This window comes from Vulpes lagopus, chromosome 8 (assembly GCF_018345385.1).
Source record: "Vulpes lagopus strain Blue_001 chromosome 8, ASM1834538v1, whole genome shotgun sequence".
Classification (NCBI taxonomy): domain Eukaryota; kingdom Metazoa; phylum Chordata; class Mammalia; order Carnivora; family Canidae; genus Vulpes; species Vulpes lagopus.
This window is the reverse complement of record NC_054831.1, coordinates 68,289,577-68,313,581: the sequence shown is the minus strand read 5'-3', so window position 1 is coordinate 68,313,581 and position 24,005 is coordinate 68,289,577. Positions and strand designations below refer to the sequence as shown.

Sequence of the window (24,005 nt, the reverse complement as noted above, 5' to 3'; positions counted from 1 at the left end):
GAGAAATTGATGACTGAAGGGCTGGGGGTGTGGGCAGGGAAGAGTGTGTGGGGAGACAGTACAGAAGCAAAAAGGCACAGAGTGAGCAAGGTGGAAGCTTGGGGGGAGCCTGCCCCATTTCTTAGCTCCCAGTCTTTACAAACGCCCAGTTGAGACAATCTTTTTATTTTCCTTTCAGCTCTCCAAAGTTGAATTAAAAAGGAAATCCCCGGATGGAGTTATTTTTCTCATTGGATATAGTCCACTAAGAATGAAGTACTACCCTCTCCCACTAATCAGAGCTGAGCGATCCCTTCACCCACACACAGAACACAGGACACACCCTGAACCACTTTGTAGCATGGTTGTTTGGGGGTGGGCTGAGGTCTCCCACCAGGATGAGGGCCCAGGAGATCTGAGAGTATATGTAGGTCATGGTATTTCACACAAGCTGTAACAGGAGCTTGCACAAAGCAGGTTCTAAATAGTTGCTGGCTGAACTGAATTATTGTGAGTTGAATTCAAGATTTTCTGGAAATTATTTCTGGAGCATTTACCATTAAGGGAACCATTTTTTCAGTATATGGTAGAGACAACTTCCACTTTCTAACATGAACTATTCTGGGATCATTTCTCCCAAACAACCCTCTGTATTTCCTGCCTTATTTTGAACCAGAAATTGGGATTTTAGCGCCTCTTTGCCTCAAGGGTTTTGCACAGAGATAAGATAAACATATACGCCTCCACATCGTGGGACAAGTAGGATAAAAACAAGGTATCACAAGGCACAGGTGATGAAGATTCTACTACGGCAGGGGAACCATGGAAGGCTTTTAAAAGAAAGTGGTATTTGAGGGCCTGAGGGAAAGGCAAACAAACAAAACAAAGCATAGGTTTGGCAGGCCAGGGGAGAAAGGGCCATTTTATCCTGAGAGAAGAGCACAAATACTAGACCCTAGAGATGCTCAGGGTAAGAGAAGTGGCTGCAAATGGCCTGGAGAAGGAGCCAAAGAAAGAGGCTGGAGAGGACTTTTCATGGAATCATACTGTAGAGCTTGTGTAATAATTGCAGTGATGACAGTCCATTTATTGTACTCATAGCTGTGCCAGCTGCCAAAACGCCATAAAGGCAGGTGATATCCCCATCTTGAAAAATGAGAAGAAGGCTCAGAGGCTCCATAAAATATCCTACGTGGGGCCAGTGTTCTTTCCCCCAGGTCTGTCTGATTCGTATTATCACCACGGCCTCCTTTAAAGAACTCCAAAACCATCCTGGCTGGCAGTTTTAAAAAGTATTTCAAAGGGCCCTCTTTTAAAAATGATTTTTCCCTGTTGTACAAAATTATGCATATTTACTATAAAAATGTGGAAAATATTTTAAAAAGAAGGAAAAATCACCTATATTCCTACAACCAGTAAGGAACTATTACTACTTAATTATAGTGATATTCTTGCCATGAATATATTTGACATAATTATGATCCACATAACATTATGTACAAATGTGTAAAAATAACTTCTCTTATTATACAACGTGCCTAATAACTGGATAAATATTGGAAAGATCTCTTTCCATACTTAGAATAAAATCCACCAAATAATAAGTACTGAACAGTTTATTTTGTAGAATTCTTGTGAATGCCATTAGTTGAATCAATATAAATAGTGTTGAATCCTTCTCTTTGGCAATATTAGAGTCTAGCAAATTTTTGAAATTCTCATTAGCATAAAGGATATTCAAAAGAAATTTCAGCACATAATTCTGAAATACCCATAAGTTGACACCAACACTCTAATCGTAAAAGCAGGCTAAAATGCTAACTCAGGATTCTATTTTTCTAAAAATATTCTAGAAATTGCAATGGTTTGGGTTTGCAGAAAAAAAAAAACATGTTTGAGGGTTACGTACCTTAATATTCTTTCATCTCAATTTACAAAGGATTAGTTCTTCATTTTAGGAACAAGCAAATAAGACATTAAATTAAAAAGGAAAGAATTCCCAGTGTTTTAGACTGGCGCTGAAGATTCTGAACAAATATTAAATGTTGAATATGTCCTTTGTAATATTTGTGGCTAACCCCAGGAGGGCTGGGAAACAAGTGAAGTTGGGGTGTGGCTGGAGGATCAAGAAAAATGTTGTAAGAAGTTCCACTGTCTCCAATTCCCCCGGAAAGAGTATGGATGAAAAATACAGCTTTTTCCAATGTGAATTGTCAATGTGAATTGATTTCCCTATGCTTCTCCTGTTAACACTTAATGCTTCCCAGTGATCCCCACCTCTTTATGGTGCCCTTATCCCCCCAAGTGTGGATGGGACATATGATTCCCTTCTGACCAGTGAAACAGGAATTTATAAGGTTACCAACAGTCGCATGAGTTTGAAGGGCATCCTTCCACCAACAAAGTCTTTCAGAGAAACCCCAACCCTGCCCGAGACCTAGGCTGCAGCCTGATGTTCCAAAACACAGAATACATGTCTCAGCCATGCCTGACCCACAGAAATTGTGAGATAATAAATGTGTCCTGTTGGGAGCCTAAATTTGTGTTAATCTGTTATGCAGAAATAGATGACTAATACACCTATTTACACAATGATTCACCCAGAGTGAGTCAGAAGCTAGTTGTGAAATTAAGTGGTCAGCAGGCCTCTTCACATACCCACTCTCCATTTCTAGTAGCTTTTCCCTGTCTGAAAATGTCATTTCCAGAAACAGAAAAAGATGACAACACATATCATTTTTGTCTCAAGGGGTACCAGCATATGCATGTGGCACAAATGAACAGAAGACTTGGAGGCATGGACCTCACAGAGGTAGGAGCCCAAACCTCCAGGGACAGGCAGCCAGGGCTCCCACGGTGGCTTGGATGGTAACTCTGGTGTTTAAGCCCCTTCTTCTGTCTTCCTGTTCTTCCAACTTGAGTGGAGAGGCCCTTGGCCTCCCATTCCTTGGGTTGCTGGGGCCACCTGCATTCCAGACAGGACGATCCCGTCAACATCCCCAGCAGACTTCCACTCAGATTCACCATAGACCTGAAGCACCCCCCTCACTTTTAATGAGTCTGGAGAAGTGAGGAGTTTCAGTTGGGCACTTTGTTGCCTTGAACAAATGGAAGAAGGAAGGATGGACACGGGGTGGATGCTTAGCAAAGTCTGCCACTCAAAGCTTTGTTCCCACAAAAGGAACCATGGAAAGACAGGAAAAAGGGAGGGAGGAAATAAAAAGAGTGAAAACTAATGGCATGGAAAGCAATCTATAAATGAGGTATCAAAGCCAATGGGATGGTGAATGTTTGAAATGACTAATCAGAGAGATCCATTTCCAACAAGACTGGCACAAAATAATGAGTAAAAAGGATGAGCTTTAGAATCAGGGATATATAACATCCTAATTAGGTTAAAATCATAAAAAGAGATAACTACCTTTTAGGTGATCTAAAAGGTAAGAGAGACAGAGACTACCATCCTTTTTTTTTCTTTTTTATACATCATGTATTTTCTCTGGGTTTGTTTTTTGTTTTTACTAGTGATAATCTAGGGCTTTTATAAAGAGAAGAAAAATATTGTTTGAAGTTGCACATAATAAAGTGTATGTTTTATTTAAGTCGGCTTCCAAGTCAAAGATGGCCTAAAGGTCTAAATTCAAACCAACTGACATTTTCTAATTGTGTCAACACAGTGAAATTGGCCGTGTCAGAGAATCAGAAGCCGTATTAGACAGTCCCTGCCCCATAGGGCTGCCTTCCCAGAGGGATATTCTGTTTTTCCTCTGAGAAATCATTTAGAGAACAAGGAGAATTTGTTTCAAATGCCTGGTAGGTAGTCCTGTTAAGTATCACATAAAAGTAATAAAGCCTAAGGTTCTGTTTGTTATAAAGTTCGGTCTTCCGCTTACATTTTCTTTTATCCCCTGAGAAGTTTTGAGCTGCAAGGTTTTGGGGAAGAATTGGAAAATCAGAATGTAGCAGATGATTTCCTCGATGATGGGCTCTCATCTGCTTCCTTCACATATCCCGCCCATCCCACGCTGTGCTGTAAAAGAAGCTTGCATTTACAAATAAAAACCAGGGAGCTCATCACAACCCACGGATGCCTGGAGTAGAAGTACCAAAACTTCGATGTGGACAGGCCTGGATTTCTGGTGACAACTACCAGCTGTGTGACACTGGCTAGTTCTGAAATGTACAGTGAGAAGTTCATTAGGTTCAATTGCTATAACACCAGAAAATATACATGAAGCTGCTTAGCACAGTGCCTAGGCGTAAAAGACACTCAAAAAGTGTTAATAAATATTGTTATTATTAATTATAATTATTATTTAGGGTAGTGTCTTGGAAAAGGGGGAAGACCATGTAAAGGGGCACATGGGGAGAAGCTTGGAAGAGGAGGACCTCCTATTACCGCCAGAGCTGGCCCCATGGGGCTAGGCTGAATGCTGGAGAAGAGGCACACACGCAGCCCTCTGGCAGCTCAAAGCCTCCTTTCCTCATGAAGGTTGCTGGAAAATTGTTCCAATAAATATATACATCTGTGATGAAGAGGCAAGTTAATGATGATCCCTACAGTTGTACAATGCCCAACCTGCAACACTGTACAGGGCAGCCCTGAACTATCCCCACAAGATGGCTTGATCCTGGTTTCAGTCTCTTTAGTTGGCCCCATTTATTTTACGGCTCCTGCCGGGCCCCTTTAAAGTCTTTCTAGCTCAAGGCCGGGTACACATGTGAATACATTATAAAGAAGGGGACGCCCGGGTGGCTCAGCTGTTGAGCTTCTGCCTTCGGCCCAGGGCCTGATCCTTGAGTCCCGGGATCGAGTCCTACATCGGGCTCCCTGCACGGAGCCTGCTTCTCCCTCTGCCTGTGTCTCTGCCTCTCTCCCTCTGTGTCTCTCATGAATAAATAAATGAAATCTTAAAAAAAAAAAAATCTAAAGAAGTTTGAAGTGCAGGCCATACCAAAAGGCAAAGAATCCGACCTGAAGGAAAGACCGGTCAGTCCCCAGCTTCTCTCCCACTTCCCCTCCCCCAGCAGCGCTGTCTGTCCGTCTAGACGCGACTGCATCAGATGAGCGTGGTCCCAGATGGGGCTGCCGGCCTCCTAAGCATCAATCAGGACTAGATTAGCTCCTCTCCATGCCGCGGGCTAGCTAACGTCTGGAACTCATTACCCTGCAGGTTGCTCTGGTTAGGGAAGGCCGGGGCCGCCGGCGCAGGGCGTGACCCTGGAGACCTGGGATCGAGTCCCGCGTCGGGCTCCCTGCACGGAGCCTGCTTCTCCCTCTGCCTGTGTCTCTGCCTCTCTCTCTGTCTCTCTCTCTCATGAATAAATAAATAAAATTAAAAGAAAGAACGGCCGGCCCGGGCTTGCTGGGCAAGCAGGCGGCCTGCGCCCCGCCCCCGGCCTTCAAGCTGCAGCCCAAGTCGCACGGAGGCGGCGACCGGGTCGTGCAGAGCCCTCGCAGGCTGGGCCTGACTTGGAGCCTCCCTCCCGCCTCTGGCTGCGCCACCTTGGCCGTGGGGCCGGGACGCGGACAGGAGCGCGGCTGGTGGCTGGCTGGGGCTGCAGCAAGCGGGGGGCCGGGTGGTGGCCCGAGGCCCTTCTGGGCGGGGGGGGGGGTCGTGGGCTGTGGGAGCCGCGGCCAGTACCTGACCCGGAGGGCCTCCAGGCCGCAGAGGGGCGCGGCCCCGGGCGGGGGCGGGGGGCGCCAAGGCAGGCGGGGCTCGGCCTGCCCGCAGGTCAGTGAGGCGACGGCTGCAGCAGCTGCTGGCGGGGCAGGCCGGGGAGCCACGGCCGCGGTCCCCAGCGAGGCCTAGCGCAGGCCCAAGGCTGCGCCTGTCGCCTGTTACCTGTCGGGGCGCAGGGTCGTGCGCTCAGTGGCTGTGGGACTGGGCTTCAGTCACCCCCCAACCGGCCCCTGAGCCACATCAGGACGAGGTGCCCCCCAGGAGCCCCTTTTTTTGACATACAAATACAGGCTGTATTGGAGGATGGGGGGGCACAAGGGCCATCAGGGGTCACGTCAGTCCTCTCTGCTCTGCTGCTCCCGCCACACCTCGTTGGGCTCCAGGTCGTCATCGTAGTCGTCCTCCCCTCCCCCTCCTCCCCTTCCCCTCCACCCCTTCCTCCTCCCCTTCCCCCCTCCCCTCCCCCTCCTCCCCTCCCCCTCCTTTGGCGCTGCCCGACACCTTGAGCATCTGGGAGGCCGTGAAACCGACCTGCGGGTTGCGTGTGGCCTGCACGCTGCGGCGGACCCGCGGCATCTCCCGGACGCTGGCCCCGTTGCCGAGCCGGACCTCGAGGTCCTTCCACGTTTGCCAGACAGCGCCAGCGGTCGCGGGGTCGCAGATCTGGGAGCAGAAGCTGGAGATGGCACGCGCGGCGCGGTCAGGGCCGCCAGGCCTGCACTCCAGGTCCGCGAAGTGCAAGCACATCTCCCGGGCCTGCTCGCGGCCAGCTCCCGGCCCCCCTGCCGGCCCCCCTCCCCGCTCCCCTCCCCGCTCTCCTCCCCGCTCCCCTGCTGGCTGCACGCGGACTCGGGCTCCGCTCACCCGAGAGCTCCGCAGGGGCTGAACCCGAGCTGCGGCCTCTGGGAGCCTTTGCCTCCAGCTTCCCCGAGGGTCCCGGCCCTCCCTGGGCACTGTCGCCCCCTCTGGCTGCCAGGTTTCACATCCAGCGAGTGACGCAGGAGGAGACTAATTCTCCTGATTGCTTCCTCTTTGCATTTCCCCTGCCTCCGGCCTCCCTCACCCCACTGCCTCCACCCCCCCCCCCCCCCCCCACCTTCCTCGGAGCTGAACCCAGAACCCGGACCCTCCCCTACATCCTTGAGCATCACTTCGCGCATCGTGTACCCCGTGCCATTTACACGCGCTCTGTCCACTTTGAAATCGTGGGTCTGAATTCCTCTTACCTCCTGCACGATTTACCACTTGGTTCTTCCAGTCGTTGGTTGGCTCATAATTTGCCAAGAGCCTCCTGCGACCTCTTCCCCCGCAGACGCTGGGGCCAGAGTGTACGTGCTCCCGTGTGTTCCCGCTTCCATTCGCTACTGCCCAGCTGAGAACTCGACGCCTCCCACACGTGCTTTTCTCCTTGTTTGAAGACCTCCTTTTACAGATTTTCAAATGCCTTAAATCTTTTAAACCTCTGCACCTTATAAAATTAAGGCTTTATAAAGAGCTTACCTTTTCCACAAATCTTCACCTCTTGAGTGTGGCTACAACAGTTGGGGAATCAACTGGAAAGAATAAAGAAATCTTGATCTAACACTAAAGCCTTTACATTCAGCGAGGTGAAGTCCATTGACCTAGATCTGTCCCTGAGAGAGGCAAGGGACTGTGAGAAATTCTAAGATTTTCTTAGATTTTGAGGAGCATTGGTAAATATTGATATTAAAAGTCAGGTTCGCTAGCCACTTTTATTTCACTTTCCTGAAAAATCTGCCAGACAGAAAGTTCTCATTTTTATTCACCTTCATTGTTACCCCCAGAGCAGCTCTCTCCATAGCAACTGAAAACTTCTCTGGGTTGAAATAATCCTCTCCAGCTCCCAGTGCACAGTCAAGGAATTTTAAAAACAAGAGGACTTTGTAACCGAAAAATACTCTGCGCGATTTAAAAGGCCACGGAGATCCAGATAAATAATCATTTATCTTCCTTCTAACGGTAAGCACCACATTTGGAAATGTTTGTCTCCTCTGCTGTCATTTTTTAAATGCTAAAATAAGAATCTTGAACTTTCTCTCTCTCTTTTAACTGTAAAAGTAATCCCAATTATCTATCTCTTCTTACTACCCCGCAGTCATTACTAGCCCATCGCCAGGCCAAGATCTGACATGAGATGCTGTTAACATTTTGCATTTTCCTTAAGCAGTCCATTGAAAAGATGAACTTTTTCCGCAGAAAGCTGATTGGCTCAGACACTCCCTCATGCCTTTAGTGACCATTGAGTATGTGGATTTACCAGGGCTCTTGCAGTCTTGGAACTCTTGGGCTTTTCTGCTCATTCGTACTTTGATTGGACTAAAAACTTAAAAAATGGCCACTGTTTTCTGGGCATGACTGTTTTCTTCTATTTACCCTTCCTTGACTATAACCATCTCATTCAATGTGATATGGGTAATTTATTGAAGTGGATTTTCTGGGGGCACCTGGGTGCCTCAGTCCGTGAAGCATCTGCCTTTAGCTCAGGTCATGATCTCAGGGGCCTGGGATCGAGCCCCGCATTGGGCTCCCTGCTCAGTGAGGAGTCTGCTTCTCCCTCTCCCTCCCTACCCCCACTGCTGCTTATTCTTTCTCTCTTGCTCACTCTCTCTCTCAAATAAATAAATAAAAAAAATATTTTTAAAAAGGAATGTATTTTCTGTTTATTTTTATTTACTTACTTGAGCCATGAGGACCACACAGCACTGGGGGTTCTACTGTAGGATGGGATAAAATGAGAGTACCTCCCATCTGGGTCCTCTGACTTGTACCATCTACAAGATGAAGAGAGAAACTTCTTCTTCCTAACTCTTTTCCTCTGTTTAGTTTAGAGAGAGGCAGTCTAACAAACTTCTTGGCTCTTCCTACAGTTTGAAAGTCTAGGGCCATGAGAGTTGCCTGCTGCTGGTGGTTATAAATGACCTACGGACCCCCTGCTGTCCAGAAACAGCTTGCCTTTGCAAATCAGCTTAGCCACCCAATTAATGAATCCTTTCAAACATGTTGCAGGCACAATAATTAAAGCCTTTATTTTTCCCCTCTACTACAGAAATTCCTCCGGTTACAAGTGTGCACCAACAGGCCACCCAACTCCCTCAGACACTGACTGAAGGTAAAGGAAGAGTGGAAATGTGCTTCTGGACAAAGCTTCCAGTATTTGGGGTGTCTTTGTTCCTCCTACTCAGCCTGGTTCCCTCTACTGAGACAGAGAGACCCTCGAACCAGGACAGCAGCAGCGCCTGGAGCCCAGGCCACCTGATGGAAATACTGCGAGCTCTCTCTGCTGGTGACCCCCCACCCCGGAACCATTCTGGAAGCCTCATCCAAACATTGCTGGAGAAAACTGGCTGCCCACGGAGGACGAAGGCAATGCAAGGAGATTGCAGTCTGGTTAGTGCAATAGAATATGGGATCAGGTGCCAGGCAGGTTCAAAGAGGAGCAATGGATTCTCTTGCCATTTATTTCAGTAAAGCAAACTCTAATGCAGTACCCAAGTGGGCGGTGCATTGTGGTATAATAAATCCCATGGTCAGGATATAGGAAGCCATTCAGCATTCCAAGTATAGCATTTAAAAACACGGAGAAGTTCTTTTATTAAGATGGTAATGTTTATGAAAGCCTGTCTGCAACCCTGCCGCATGTTAAAGGGTATTAAGTTGCAAGTGTGAACTTTTAGTTCTCTCTTCTTTCTGATTAACTAATTATTATTATTATTATTATTATTTTTTGTGGTTAGAGAGAACTTGTGCATCACTGGTTACACGCTATTCCTTTTTGAGAGTATAATGATAGTGACAAGATATTTGTCAAATGTTGAATTTTTAAGTACTGTATCCTGGATCTTGATGGGTGTTTTCTAGTATTTTACATGGTAGATCGCTAATGAATTGCGATAATCATCCTCTTAAAAATGACACATCTGAGGGGCGCCTGGGTGACTTTTTTTTTTTCCACAGAAAGCTGAAAAATAATTTATTCCAGTAGATGGCAGAAATAAGAAAGTCATCCTGAAAATATACTTTGGTGTAATTCTGTTGGGACAGATATTCCCTCTGAACATGCTCTCCTACTGACTGCCTTGTCTTGTGACAGTTTTTAAACACTTTGCTGATTCCCATGTTGTGACCAGGCAGGAGTCATCTTCAAATTCACAGGTTCCAAGGAGAGAGCAATGTATTTCTCAGTCAGTTAGGCATCTGATTCTTGGTTTCGGCTCAGGTTATGATCTCAGGGGCTGTGAGATAGAGCCCTGTGTTGGTTCTCTCTCCCTCTCCCTCTGCCCCTCCTGCTCATGCTCTGTCTCTTTCTAAAATAAATAAATAAATAAATAAATAAATAGATAATAAATAAATAAATAAATAAATATTTTTTAAAAATGACACATCTGAACTGGGGAAGAGAAGTGTTGTAGACGGAGCTCAAATGAGGCCTATGGCTCATGGGCCACGATTCCCAGCTTTACCTGTGGCTCTCAACCCTGTCCACACCTCAGCATCGCCTGGGCAGCTTTCACCAAATACCACACTGGGGCTTCTTCCTCCCTCTGTAGATAAGATTTAACTTGCCTGGGATGGAATTTTTTAAAAAGCCTCTACAGGCCGCTTCAGTGTAAAATCTGTTTTAATGCAGAATCAGAATGTCTCCGTGAGGGTGGAGGGATCCACAGGGACAGCACCAGAGTCAGGAGCGTGTATTGTAAACGATAGCAAACAGGAACAAATGAAAACCCATTCACCATCCCTTTCCTGATGGATGAGACTTTTTTTTTCAGAATGAACCTACAAATAAATGAATAAATAAATAAGAAAAGAAGCAAATAACTGCCTCCAGGAAAAAAAAATTGGCAGATTTTCTCAATCGTGCTTAGGTCTAGGGGAAACATTTCCTGGCCAAGTGTTTTGTTTTGTGTTTTTGATGTGTTTGTGTGTGTGTGTGTGTGTGTGTGGTTTTTTTTTTTTCATGACAGAGGGTCTTACTAATAGAGAATTTTTCTCTGCTCTGTACAAACAATAAATAACTTAATAATTAGTGAAATTCCCAAGGGCTCCCAGAGAAAACATGTGTTATAATAGGCAACTCATCTGTGATGACATTAATTTATATATATAGCAACATAAGACTTCCCCATGGAAATAAGTAGGAGTCATATCTTATTAATGTCCTCTGAGAATTTGCTTCAGGGAAATATTTTCCCCTAATGACATAAAGTGCCTTATTAAGGCTGATTGAATATTAGTCTAGCTAGCGAGAATGTAAACATGCAAAATTGTTCTGTTTTTTTGGGGGGGGGACAGGGCAGAGGTTGTTTTGTACTTTTTGTTTACTGTGACATTAATTTGGCCAACTTAGCTTCTGTCTAAGCTATGTCTTTGTCCCGGGAAGTGAAACACTTGTCTTTAATAGTCTCCTTGCTGCTGCTATTTCTCTGTGGAAAAGACTGTGGTTTAAAAAAAAAAAAAAAAAGGCAAATTTCTACTTCACCTGCTCAGAGGGCTACACTTCACCCAAATCACCCATAAGCAAGGATCCCAACAAAATCTCTCCATGTCATTCATAAAAAACCAGGGAGAAACAGTGTCCTAGGGCTTTACAAACAACCGCAGTCTAGCACAAACCACAGGGCTTGAGCTTGTTGTTGAATCTCTCTTATGTCTTTTTAGGGACTTTTCCATTTAGAGGCAGGGTGTATATTAGAAATTCTCTGATAGGGGACACTTGGGTGACTCAGTGGTTGAGCGTCTGTCAGCTTTCAGCTCAGGTCATGGTCCCAGGACCGTGGGGTCGAGTCCTGCCTCAGGATCCCCATATGGAACCTGCTTCTCCTCCCTCTGCTTATGTCTCTGCCTCTCTCTGTGTTTCTCATGAGTGAATAAATTTTAAAAATATTTTTTAAAAAAATTCTGTGGTAAAAAGAGGGCGGGTGGGGTGTAAGTTCCTATCCCTAAATGTCTGAAAAAAAAGAGGGAAGTGGGGAGAAAAAATGTTTGCAATTGTATTTTCAGACTTAGGTAAAAACTGAATGGGAGTGTGTGTGTACATAAATCAATCTGAAGTATCTGAAAGCACTGTGCATTTAAAAATAAATCCATTCAAGCTTTAGCCTTTGAAAATGGATAGTCTTGCCTGATCATGGCCCTTTTTTCTTTTTTTAATGAGAAGGATTAAAATGGAGTTTTAGTGAACTTAATGAGGGATTAAGTTAACTCTAAGAGAATGAATTCCACTTCAGTTATGGTGAGAACCATGAGCTTACATAGGTTGCAGACATGGTGAAGGGATATGAACTTGGATGTCTGGAGTCAGCACGGGGCCCAAATCCTTGTTCTGGTACCTTCTAGTTGATAGGACATATTGAACATCAGCTCTCTCATCCATAAGACCCAAGTGCTGGTTCTCTCCTCAGGGAGCTGTGTGTGAGGACAGCTGGGGCAGGACAGCTCAGGCTCTCTCCATCCCCTCATGTTTCCTATACATCATGGGCATTTCCAACCCCTGGACACCAGAGCAGTGCTGGTGAGGTACCTGCAGTGCTGCCAAGAAATGGAACCTTCCTCAGTATCAACATCCTGCCCATCCCCAGACCCCTCCCCTCTCTGTCCCAGGGGTTAGGGGTTTTTATCCAAGATCTCTAGAAGATTCTCAGATACATTCAAGGTAAAGAACCACTACTTTAAGGTCCTGCATTTCATTCAACCTCCCTTCCCCCATTTGTCATTTCTGTTATAGGATAAACAGGGGTTAGCTCAAGTTTTATCTTAACTTTTTGATCTAACAAATTTTTTTATTACCCTAAGATGTATCTCTGTCAGTCAGAAATGCCACAGAATTTGGTCTAGATCCACAAAAAGCCAGTGTCTGCCATCAGCCAACATCCTTCCAACTCTTGGTTTGTCTGGAAAAGGAAGAAATGTAATTTCCCTTTTATAGTCGACACAATCCCCCAAAAAGACCTTACAAAAATCTTAGAACTTGAAAAAATCCAGTGGATTTATCTATAACCCAAAATCAAATTAAAGTATCTTTGGATTTAAAATCTTTAAAGTTTATCCTACAAGTCTGATAACTGTCCTATTAATGTAGAAGAAAGATTTCATATCGCTTTTTGTCAGTAAAGCTTTCTTAGCATGAGCAATGAACAAAACTGAATGAAGCAACTGGGGAAGATGATCTGATTTGGCTAAAGGAATCAAGAATCTGTGTTCTTACCCCCCAAAACCTTGTGCTTCCACCTGACAAGATTTAAAAAAAAATCGATGGATTATTCCTGAATGAGTCCATTCTTCTTTAACAAAGACTCATTTCACCAGACGGATGACGGATCTCAATGCCTATGGGGTGGAAGTATTTGCAAAATTTTACTAAATATTCTCTCCCCAACACAACTTAGCCACTCCTAAGATCCCTAACAACTAAAACAAATCTAGTGACGATGAGTTGGAAAGTCCAATCCCCCACCAATCCCCATAGTGCTTCTTGTCATGTCAAAGTCTGTTAGCCCCTCTGATGATCCCTATAATTGTCTTTCCTCAAGCCACTGCCTTCCATACAAAAATAACTTCTTAAGAGTCAAATATCCTAAAAAGGCAGAAAAATTTCAGCTCACAGACATTTGATTCACAACTAAGCTTTATTTGAGCAAGCCTCAAAAAATTAAAGCAAGGTTTAGGCAACTTCTGTTCATTCAAGATGAAGGAAATTTCTAGTTAGACAAAATGAGATGCTCCACAGCTATTTAAAAATTTTCAGTTACAAATCAATTTACCTTCCATGTTATATGCTTTTCACAAACCGTATCTTACCCTATCCTCTGTTGCCCCAGGCCACATCCCTCCTACCCCAATCGTAGAAGGGTATGTTGAGAAGGAACCACAAATAGAGAGGGATCTCGGGCACCTCTAATGTGATGAAATGTGGCTGCATACTCTTTTGTGTGGTCAAGCAAACCCTGACCACATGTGTCTGGGCTGGTGGCCTCATGGAAGTCCCACTTCTTGTGTCACTGGCACTCTTTTTCCAACCTCCCCAGCCTCTTCAAACAACCTGAGCAGAACTGTCAGCAGGAACTCCTTCAGTCTTCTAGTTGTACTATGTTCTCATGGATTTATATTACAGCCTTACCTATCTCTTGGTCTCCTAATTGACCTCTTTTTCTATCAACGAGGAGGGAGAGAAAATTACTAGTTGAAGGGGCTGCGCATGAAGTACATAGGTGGGTCTGTAGCTTAGTTCTTCAAGGCACAAAATGAAGGGATAAGAGAATAAAAGCCTATCTTTGGTGGGGGGTGAGGGGATTAAGATTGGGCCACCACTGTTAGCCTTGTGACCTTAGGTACATTACCCTTTCTTAGACTTGCTTTTCACATGTGCTAGAGATATAACTTTCTTATAGAAAGAAGACATAATTCATGCTGGATTCTGTGCAGTGTCCTTGCATACTGCATAGAAATGTACCCGTTATTCACTATGCATTAAATAAATGGGTAATTGGTAGTCTCAGTGCTTAACATTATGCAGAAATATTTGGTGGGTTATCAAATAGGCTGGAGATATTTTGTTTTTCCATTTTAAAAAATGGAATGAGGGACGCCTGGGTGGCTCATTGGTTGAGCATCTGCCTTAGGCTCAGGGTGCGATCCCAGAGTCCTGGGATCGAGTTCCGCATCGGGCTCCCTGAGGGGAGCCTGCTTCTCCCTCTGCCTATGTCTCTGCCTCTCTCTGTGGCTCTCACGAATAAATAAATATTTTTTTAAAAATAATGAACTAATATTCTTACCATCAAAAAATTTGTTATCTGACATTTTTTCCAGAACCAATTAGATCTATTTACTGAGGAATACCTTGGTACCTAAGTTGTTTAGCACTGTCCTGGGCACATGGCTTCCAATAAAGGATAGCTAACACTATCAATAGTTTGGTTTCAGGAGGTTATATGTTACAAAGAATGGCTTTATTATCCTTTTGTTTCAGCTGATTCGCCTGCTTGAGTCTTGGCATCAGCCCTGCCAACAGCTACCAACCCATGCACTTTTCTTGTGGGCTAATCAAGAAACCAAAGGGCTGGGTTGGTTTTAGTGGTGGAGCTTAATGGTCACAGTGAGTTAGTCTTGTTGGGAAGCCCGGGTCCTTCCGTTTGCTAAGTTCTTATCCCAGTACACTTGAACCAGAGAGAGAACAGAATCCATATGGCTTGTGAAGAATGTGATTAGTGCTTTGTTTTAGAGACAGATGACATGTTTCTTCCTGACTTAGATAGTGTGTCCCAGATGTTACCCAGTGGGACACACAGCACAAATGGAATTAGAATACCTGAAACTTCCACCTCAGAGAATAGATTAAAAGATGTGATAGTAAGTTGTCCCATAGTGGGAAAAATCCCTCTGGGGCTCAGGACAGGCATCCCCACATGCCTTCACTCTGAAGCTGGTACTGTGCAGTGGGACGCTCCTGGGATCCTAGGAGAATTTTTAGGAGCTCCTCACTGTCTTAAGTAAGACCATTCCTGTCTTGCCAGGAGAGCTTCCGCTCCACAACCCCGTGTGTATCTTTTTCTCATTGTCCCATCACATTACCCAAAACACCTTCTGCCTCATAAACTTCCCGGATGAGACTTGCCGGGCATCTGGCTGTGGGTGTGAAACAAATGAAGCATCATGGAAGTATTTTTAGCAATTCTCTTAGGTAGGATAAAGGCGAGGCAGATGGCGTTCATTCATTTCATTTCACGCCTTGTAATTGCCAGGCATTGTGCTAGATGCTGAGGATAGAACTGTGCACAGACAAAACCTGGCCCTAATGGACCACTTATTCTCAAGGGAAAAGACAAACGTGGAGAGAAAGTAATTATAGAACACTAGTGCCACAAAGAAAATAAACATGCTATGTGCTGGGGCTGCCACTAGCTCCATGTGACTGTTGGGCACTCGATACATGGCTTGTCTGAATTGAGACATGCTGAGAAGTGTAAAGTACTCTCCAGATTTTGAAGGCTTAGCATGGCAAAAAGAATGTCAAGTAGCTAATAAATAATTTTTTAAATGGTGATGACATGTCGAAGTGATCATATCTTGAACATGTGTTTCAATAAGGTGCATTATAGTCAATATATTATTAAAATTAATTTCACTTTTTAAAATGAGGCTACTGGAAAATTTAAAGGGATGCATGGCTCACCTCTGTAGCTTGGGTCATGTTTCCATCGAACAGTGCTACAGTGCCACACTGGAGAACATGGGGCAGGGTTTGGGGCTTTCTACTTTAGATATGGTGCTCGGGAAGGCACCTCCAAGGGGGTGTCACTCTCAGCTGAGATCTGAGAAATGAGGGGAAAGAAGATCTGAAAGGTGGTAGGAAAAGGCTTGGTGGGACTGATAGAAAAGGTCAGTGAGAGAGGTAGGGGGAGGTTAGGATGAGGTAAGGGAGGTAGGTAAGCAAGAGCCAGACCAAAGAGAAAGCCGTATGGAGCTTGGATTTCATTCTAAATGCAACGAGGCATTACCTTAAAAGCCAAAGAGTCAATTGGTTTTAGTCAGGCCAGCAAATAGACAATTGGAGATCGGAGGACTACTGTCAGGGAATAAGGCATCACTGAGGTATCAAAGTCCAACCAGGACTGTCTTATCTGAAGCTGAGTGTTGGGCCTGCCCCCATGCCCCTCCTATTTATAAAATAATAGGCAGTGGCGATCCGGTGGTCGTTAGTGTTCCAGGACTATCTGCTAAATTTTGTCTCTACTTTTGTTTTCGGAACAGTGCTTTGAACCAGATGCCCTATTACTAATAGCTGGAGGAGATTTTGAGGAGCAGCTCCAAGAGGAAGTGGTCCAGAGAGTTTCTCTTCTCCTCCTCTATTATATTATTCATCAGGAAGAGATCTGTTCTTCCAAGCTCAACATGAGTAATAAAGAGTATGCATTTTACCTACACAGCCTCCTCAGCCTCAGGCAGGACGAAGACTCCTATTTCCTTTCACAGAACGAGACAGAAGATATCTTGGCACTCACCAGGCGGTACTTTGACACTTCTAGAAGCCAGGTAAGAAGGGGGAAGGTGCCAACTAGCTTTGGTGCTGAGATACGGTCTGAGAGCCTCATTTTCTGTCACTTATTTATTCCTAAGACAGTCAAAGGCTTCTAAGAGAGGTATTTGTGGGTTTCAGTTATGGGGTGGTAAGTGATGTCATTTAAAATTCTGAGTATGAAAGGGGGAGATGTGATGAGTAATTATTGTAAAATAAGTTCCAGCCAGAAGGTGGGTGGGTGGGTGGGTGGGTGGGCAGGAAAGCCAGGTGACAGGGCAGCTCTCTTCTCCCGAACACGAAAGTGAATGATTCACAGCTCCTGATCGTTCTCCAAGGACTGACCCGTGGTGGGGAGGGCACTGTGCCTATTTGCCTTGCCTTCTGGCCAGGGAAAAAGAAGGCAGTACCATTTGAGAGAGATGAATTTATCATTAGTTAACAGCTTGCAAAAAGCATTATTCATGACAGTCAGCACAGACAGTATCTCTTCTGCAGCTTTTGATTCGTGCTGCTTTTGTTCAAGGGATCTCTTGAAGTGGTTTTCTCCTCTCGGGGCTCCCACCGTGAGGACCTGGGCTCCTGGTCCCTTCTGGCTTTCATTACCGTTCCAGCAAAAGCTGGCCTTTCAATTACCTTTATCAGCTTTGCAGTGGGGAGTTTGAGCAGATAAAGTGCTCTGAACATAAAAAAGAAAAGAAAGAAAGAAAGAAAGAAAGAAAGAAAGAAAGAAAGAAAGAAAGAAAGAAGAAAGAAAAGTTTTTAAAGCCACATTTTCTTAAAGGACTAATTGAGCAGCCTCTGGCACATTTTGAGGAGTATCATGAAACGTGATTTTTTTTCTCTTGAATTTTTCATTGACCTGTGTCTTTGAGCTGCTCTAACAAAAATACCATTGACTGAGTGGCTTATAGGCAATAGAAATTTCTCATAGTTTAGGAGGCTGGAAGTCCAAGATCAAGGCACTGGGCAGATTTGATATCTAGTGAGAGCCCCCATCCTGGTTCATAAGAGGGATGGTTCCCTCTTACGAGAGTTTCACCTCTGGCAGAAGGGGTTGGGAAGCTCTGCAGGGTCTCTCTTATAGGGCATCAATCCCATTCGTGAGGGCTCTATCCTCATGACCCAGTCACCTCCCAAAGGCTCCATCTCATAATACTATCACAGTAGGTGGTAGGATTTCAACATGAATTTGGGGCAGGAGAGGACACAGACATTCAAGCAATAGTGACATATACAGGTGAATTTGATTTTTAACCTCCATTCTGGTTCCTGGGAACCCAAAGGTATCTGTGCAATCATGCTGTGGCCTACCAGCCAGCAAACATAACCTCCAGTTTGCCATAAAAATGTTAATTTCTCTTGTGCTTGGCACACAGATGGAAAGACCGTTTTCCTAAGGGCTGTGTGAGCATCACTTTGGTAACTCTTATTTCATGAGTCTCAAAATAGGGCCATATTTTTGTTTCTACTTCCAATTGAGAAAATGGGTTCCTTTCTGGAATTCAGTTTCTTCTTAAATAAGGAAATAGGCCCACATATAATTTTTTCAGTGCAACATCTATATGATACAAGATCGGTTCAAATTAGCCAACAGGATTTTAGTCATCCCATCTGTTACTGCGTTTTGATGCAGATTAAATGGGAATGAAAACCCAGCACTTAAAAGCAGATGGTGTGTATATATTCAACGCAGATTTCTGGTTATCCAACACATACTGCAAATACCTGGGCTTCCAAGTATATGTGAGATTAAACATTCCTAGAACAGAATAAAATAACTCTATTATGTGTCAACCTACTTTCTCCATCTATTCAGTCAAGGATTCGGATCTCTTGTTGAGTTGCAACCCTTGCTAGGCCTTAGACCAGTTGTCTTCGGAGGCTGGCACCATCATCCTTTAGCCCATACACGTGGGCCGGAATGCCCTTAGGAATCATTAGTCAGTCAAGCCAGTCTTTTACAGGAGGCTGGGCATCTCAGTGGAGGATGCCGCTCTCTCCGACTAGAGAGTGTGAGGTCACAGAAGGTGCTGGTAGACCAGGCCCACTACTACCAGCATCTCTAGTTCTTGGTCTGCACCGTATTCAGTCTCCATATGTAAAGCCCTAACAGCTGCTCCAGGTGGGCCTTAATCAGCTCACCAGGATGCAGCTCTACACAGTAGTGCCCTAATCTGGCCACCCTCCCTAGTGGACCAGAATGTAAATATCCCTCCATTCCTTCCCTTTTTTTGTCCAACTACTGTTTTATCTCCTTGACTCGTCTCTTGCTTCCACCTCTCTCTGTTCTTTCTACTGTTTGCTGTTTCCATGATAAATAAACAAGGATCTATATAGACTTCTCCACTAGCCCTGACTCTTATAATGGAGGCATAGTGGATGGTGTTGCCATCATACAGTTGGCAAACCCAGAAACCTGAGCCATTTTTAACTTTTTGGACTCCTTCACATTTTCTTACAAGTCCTTTGTAATATTTCTTAAGTACATCCGCTTCTTTTCATCTCAAGTGCTACCATCTTAGGTCAAGAAGTATCTTGGATTAATCAGTAACTTCTTAACTAGATTTCCTGCTCTTAAATTGAGCCCTGGCAACTTATTTACTACTTTGCCACCAGAGTGGTATTTCTATAACCTATCTTACTGTATTATTCTTCTGTTTATAACATTAATGGCTCCAGAGGAGTTTAGGGGGAGTTTTCATCACACTGGATATAAGGCTCTTGTCACCTCTTCAGCCTACTGTTTATCAGATGCACTACTAGACACTGGGACCAACAATAATAGTGCCAAAGATTAGTCGACCATGTCCTAAATGTACCAGCTACTATATTAAGAATTTCTCACGCATTAGCTTATCTAATCTTAATAACCTTTGTGGTGGGCAGCATTGTCCTTTTCTGCTGATAAAAAATATGAAGGTTAGCAAAGTTAATCATTTTGCCCAAGGTTACTCAGTTACAAATAGCAGAGCTAATATTAAAGCCTTTTCTGTCTGTCCTAAGCACTATGTAATGGAACTGGCTTTGATGGTATGAAAGTCCCATCACCATCCTCCATTTCCATTTATTTCCATGTACAAGGGGAAGAGTATTTAAGAGCATAGGCTTTGGAGTCAGATGCGCATGCACACTGAGACTCTGTTATTGGCCAGGTGATCTGTGTAAAGAGTATCCACTGCACAGAGCTCTGGGACATAACGTAATGGACTTCTCATAGTGTCTGGCACATAACAGGGACTCAATAAATGGTTGGATGAGTGAATGATATGCTAGTGGAATGCAAGGCAAGATCTCACTTTCCAGATGCTCATGATTCAATTGAAGAAAATTGATGTACACATGAAAAAGATCCTAGATCCTATATGGGAGTTCAAAGAACACAGACTGTGCTAGTTCTGATTTGCACTTAGCATGCATTGATCTTGAGAAGAAAGGCAAGGGTGAAAAGAAAAGTTTTCTGTGATGACTCAGTGTACCAGAGCCAGGATGAAGTCAAAGGCAGGAATATAGATGTGAAAGTCATTACACGGTGGGCTGTACTTGAAGCTGGAGAGAAACAATTCACCAACTGGAAGGTCATGAGCAGCAAGAGATCTTCTTGGAGAAAACACATCTCTGAGGGAGTAATGAGCAATGTTAGGTAAATAAGCATCCGTAGGATGGGAGCTAGAAAATCCAGTGTTGGGAGGATAAAAGAAATGGGTATTTTCCAAAAACAGAATTCTGAGACTAGAGAATGATGGTTGTCATGTTCCTACAAACAATTCAGACCTCTTCAAGGTGAAGAACTATTTCTTGTCTTTTGGAGGAAATCCTAGAGATACTTGAATCACAATAACTTCAGAGGTTCAAACTTTTCTCTTTCTGGTGTATCTGATTTCAGTGTATGGAAACCAAAACGCTGCAGGAAAAGTCTGGAATACTGAGCAGTGATGGTGCTGATGAGAACACACTTCCTCAGCTGGCAGTGACAATCATCACTTTGTCCCTCCAAGGTGTTTGTCTGGGGCAAAGAAACTTGCCTTCCCCAGACTATTTCACAGAATATATTTTCAGTTTTTTGAATAGGACAACTACTCTCCACGTCTCGGGTAAGGGTGCTTTTCATGAATTTCACTGCCAAGTCATACCTACTAAATGAATTGAATTATTTGTTGTTGTTTTCTTTTCTTTTCTTTTCTTTTTTTTTTTTTTTGGTGTCAAGTTGTATAAATTCTTTATATATTTTGGGCATTAACCCTTTACCAGATTTTCATTTACAATTATCTTCTCTTATTCAGTAGGTTGTCTTTGAGTTTTGTTGTTTCTTTTGATGTGCAGAAGCTTTTTATTTTGATAAAATCCCAATAGTTTATTTTTGCTTTTATTTCTCTTGCCCCAGGAGACATTTCTAGAAAAATGTTGCTATGACCAATGTCAGAGAAATGACTACCTGTGCTCTCTTTTAGGATTTTTATGATTTTCGATCTCACATTTATTTCCTTAATCCATTTTGAGTTTATTTTTGGGTATGGTATAAGAAAGTGGTCTAGTTTCATTCTTTTGCATATAGCTGCCCAGTTTTTCCAAGACCATTTTTCCTATTGTATTCTCTTGCCTCCTTTGTCAAAGAGTAATTGACCATATAATCATGGGTTTGCTTTGGGGCTTTCTAATCTGTTCTATTGATCTAAGTGTTCATTTTAGTGCCATTACCATTTTGATTACTATAGCTTTGTAAGTATAACTTGAAATCTTGGATTGTGATCCCTCCAGTTTTGTTTTTCTTTTTCAAGATTGCTTTGGCTATTCAGGGTCTTCAGTAATTCCCTAAAAATTTTAGGACTGCTTGTTCCAATTCTGTGAAAAATCCTTTGATAGGCATTGCATTAAATCTATATACACATTTTAATAATATTTGTTCTTCCAGTCCATGACCATGGAATATCTTTCCATTTGTTTGTGTCATTTTCAATTTCATTCGCCAACATTTTATAATTTCAGAGTACAGGTCCTTCACCTCCTTGGTTAAATAAATTTATTCCTAGGTATTTTATTATTTCTGGTGCAATTGTAAATAGGGCTACTTTCTTAATTTCTCTTTCTACTGTTTTTTTTATTAGTATATAGAAATGCAACAGATTTCTGTATAGTGATTTTGTATCCTGCAACCTTACTGAATTCATTTATCAGTTCTAGTTTTTTGGTGGCGTCTTTAGGGTTTCTATATATAGTATCATCTAATCTGCAAATAGTGAAAGTTTTACTTCTTCCTTACCAATTTGGAAGGCTTTTATTCCTTTTTCTTATCTGTGCTAGGACTTCCAGCACTATGTTAAATAAAAGTGGTGAGAGAGGATATCCTTATCTCATTCCTGACCTGACTGAAAGCTCTCAGTTTTTACCAAGTAAGGATAATGTTAGCTGTGAGTTTTTAAATATATGGCTGTTATTATGTTGAGGTATGTTCCTCTAACCCTACTTTGTTAAGGGATTTTTATCATGAGTGGATGTTGTTCTTTGTCAAATGCATTTTCTGCAGCTATTGAAAAGATTACATGGTTTTTATTCTTGCTCTTGTTGATGTGATATATCACATTGACTGCTTTGCAAATATTGAACCACCCTTGCATTCCCAGGAATAAAGCCCACTTGATCATGATTTTTTTTAAAGATTTATTTATTTTAGAAGGAGTGAGTGTGCATGTGCAAGCAGGGAGAAGGGTAGAAGGAGAGGGAGAGAAAAGCAGACTCCCTGCTGAGCATGGAGCCATACTTGGGGCTCAATCTCAGAACCCTGAGACTGTGACCTGAGCCAAAGCCAAGAGTTAGACATTCAACCAACTGAGCCACCCAGGTGCCTCAGTAAATGATTTTTTAAATGTATTGTTGGAATCAGTGTGCTAATATTTTGTTGAGGATTTTTGCATCTATGTTCATCAGAGATACCAGCCTCTAGTTCTTTTTTTCTTTGTGGTGTCTTTATCTGTTTTTGGCATCAGGGTAATGCTGGCCTCATAGAATGAATTTGGAAGATTTCCTTCCTCTTCTAGTTTCTGGAATAGTTTGAGAATAATAGATGTTAACCCCTCTTTAAGTGTTTGGTAGACTTGTCCTGTGAGGTTGTCTGGTCCTGGAAATTTATCTATTATTTTTGGTTGTCCAGTTTGTTGCCATATTATGATTTCTCATAATATTCTCTTAAAATCCTTCATATTTCTTTGGTGTTGGTTGTTATTTCTCCTCTTTCATTGCTGATTTTGTCAATTTGAATATGATCCCTCTTTTTTTTTTTAAATCAAGAGTCTCAAAGGTTTACCAATTTTGTTGATCTTTTCAAAGTGCCAGTTTCATTATTTCATTGATCTGTAGGGTTTTTCGTTTCTAGTTTGTTTATTTCTGCCTTAATATTTATTATTTCCTTCCCTCTACTGGTGTTAGGTTTTGTTTCTTCTTCTTCTTGCTCCTTTAGGTGTAAAATTAGGTTGCTTAATTGAGACTTTTCATGCTTCTTGAGGTAGGCCTATATTACTATAAAATTCCCTCTTAGAACAGTTTTTGCTGCATCCCAAAGATTTTGGATGGGCTAAGCCAAGAATGCATTTGGATGCGCAGATCTCCAGAAGTATATAGGGTTGAAGACATGGTGTTAGCAAGGCTTGCCTGGGTCTGCTGTGGGAGAGGACCTGGAATGGAGGCCTGGCTGGAGGGAGTGTGTTTGCAGGGGAACAAGGGGCAGGGCATGCTGTTTACAAGTCACACAGTGAATGGAGGTGCTGCACTGGGCCCCCCAGGTGTCTGTGTGTCCAGAATGGTGTGGGGAGGTGATGGAAGGAGGGAATGGCACCCACCAGCTCCTTTGTTCCTGGAAAAGTCTCCCAACAACCCCTGCTCCTCTAGTTTGAGCTCTGAGATTAGTAAACAAATCTCTCCTGTGTGCTCCAGGTATTTTTCAAACAGCTGCTTCCATGCTGTATCATAGTGGGGCTATTTACTGGGCTGTTTAAGGGCCGGGACCGTTTCCTCTTGCCCTCCCAGTTCTCCCAGTTCTCCCAGAGCTGAGCCTGCTGATTTTTAAATTTCCAGGTTTTAAGCCCCACTGATTAGAAGAACTTATGAAATCTGATCCCTCTGGTTTTCAAAGCTGAATATTATAGGTATTTGTCTTCCCTGAGTGGGCTCCTTGGTGAGAGAATCTCTCCTGTCCTGCTGATCCCTCCCTCCTGCAGACGGCCCTGCAATCTGTTTAGCTCCTTGCCGTGTCTCCACCCTTCCTACCCTCTTCAAAGTGGCCCCTTTCTCTACATTTAGCTGTGGTCAGTTCTTCT

The 24,005-nt window shown here is 43.5% G+C and overlaps 1 protein-coding gene and 1 long non-coding RNA gene across 3 annotated transcripts in view; one reads left to right on the top strand and one right to left on the bottom strand.

The window, feature by feature from the left end:
• Nucleotides 1–2,901: 2,901 nt before the first annotated feature.
• LOC121498028 lies at nucleotides 2,902–7,061 on the bottom strand. 2 transcript variants are annotated; one of them, XR_005989597.1, is made up of 3 exons: nucleotides 6,890–7,061; nucleotides 6,195–6,339; nucleotides 2,902–2,944 (listed from the first exon to the last, which is right to left on the bottom strand). It is a non-coding gene; the product is annotated as an uncharacterized LOC121498028 (long non-coding RNA). The 2 variants fall into 2 exon arrangements; XR_005989596.1 differs by lacking the exon at nucleotides 2,902–2,944 and adding an exon at nucleotides 5,631–5,825.
• A 520-nt stretch (nucleotides 7,062–7,581) lies between these two features.
• Nucleotides 7,582–24,005, top strand: part of SLC39A12 (solute carrier family 39 member 12) — a 73,361-nt gene continuing 56,937 nt past the window's right edge. Inside the window, exons 1-4 of the mRNA XM_041767155.1 lie at nucleotides 7,582–7,643; nucleotides 8,731–9,071; nucleotides 16,431–16,712; nucleotides 20,582–20,789. Of these exons, the coding sequence (XP_041623089.1) occupies nucleotides 8,811–9,071; nucleotides 16,431–16,712; nucleotides 20,582–20,789 (751 nt within the window). The 5' untranslated portion in view covers nucleotides 7,582–7,643; nucleotides 8,731–8,810. The remainder of the gene's footprint in view (nucleotides 7,644–8,730; nucleotides 9,072–16,430; nucleotides 16,713–20,581; nucleotides 20,790–24,005) is intronic.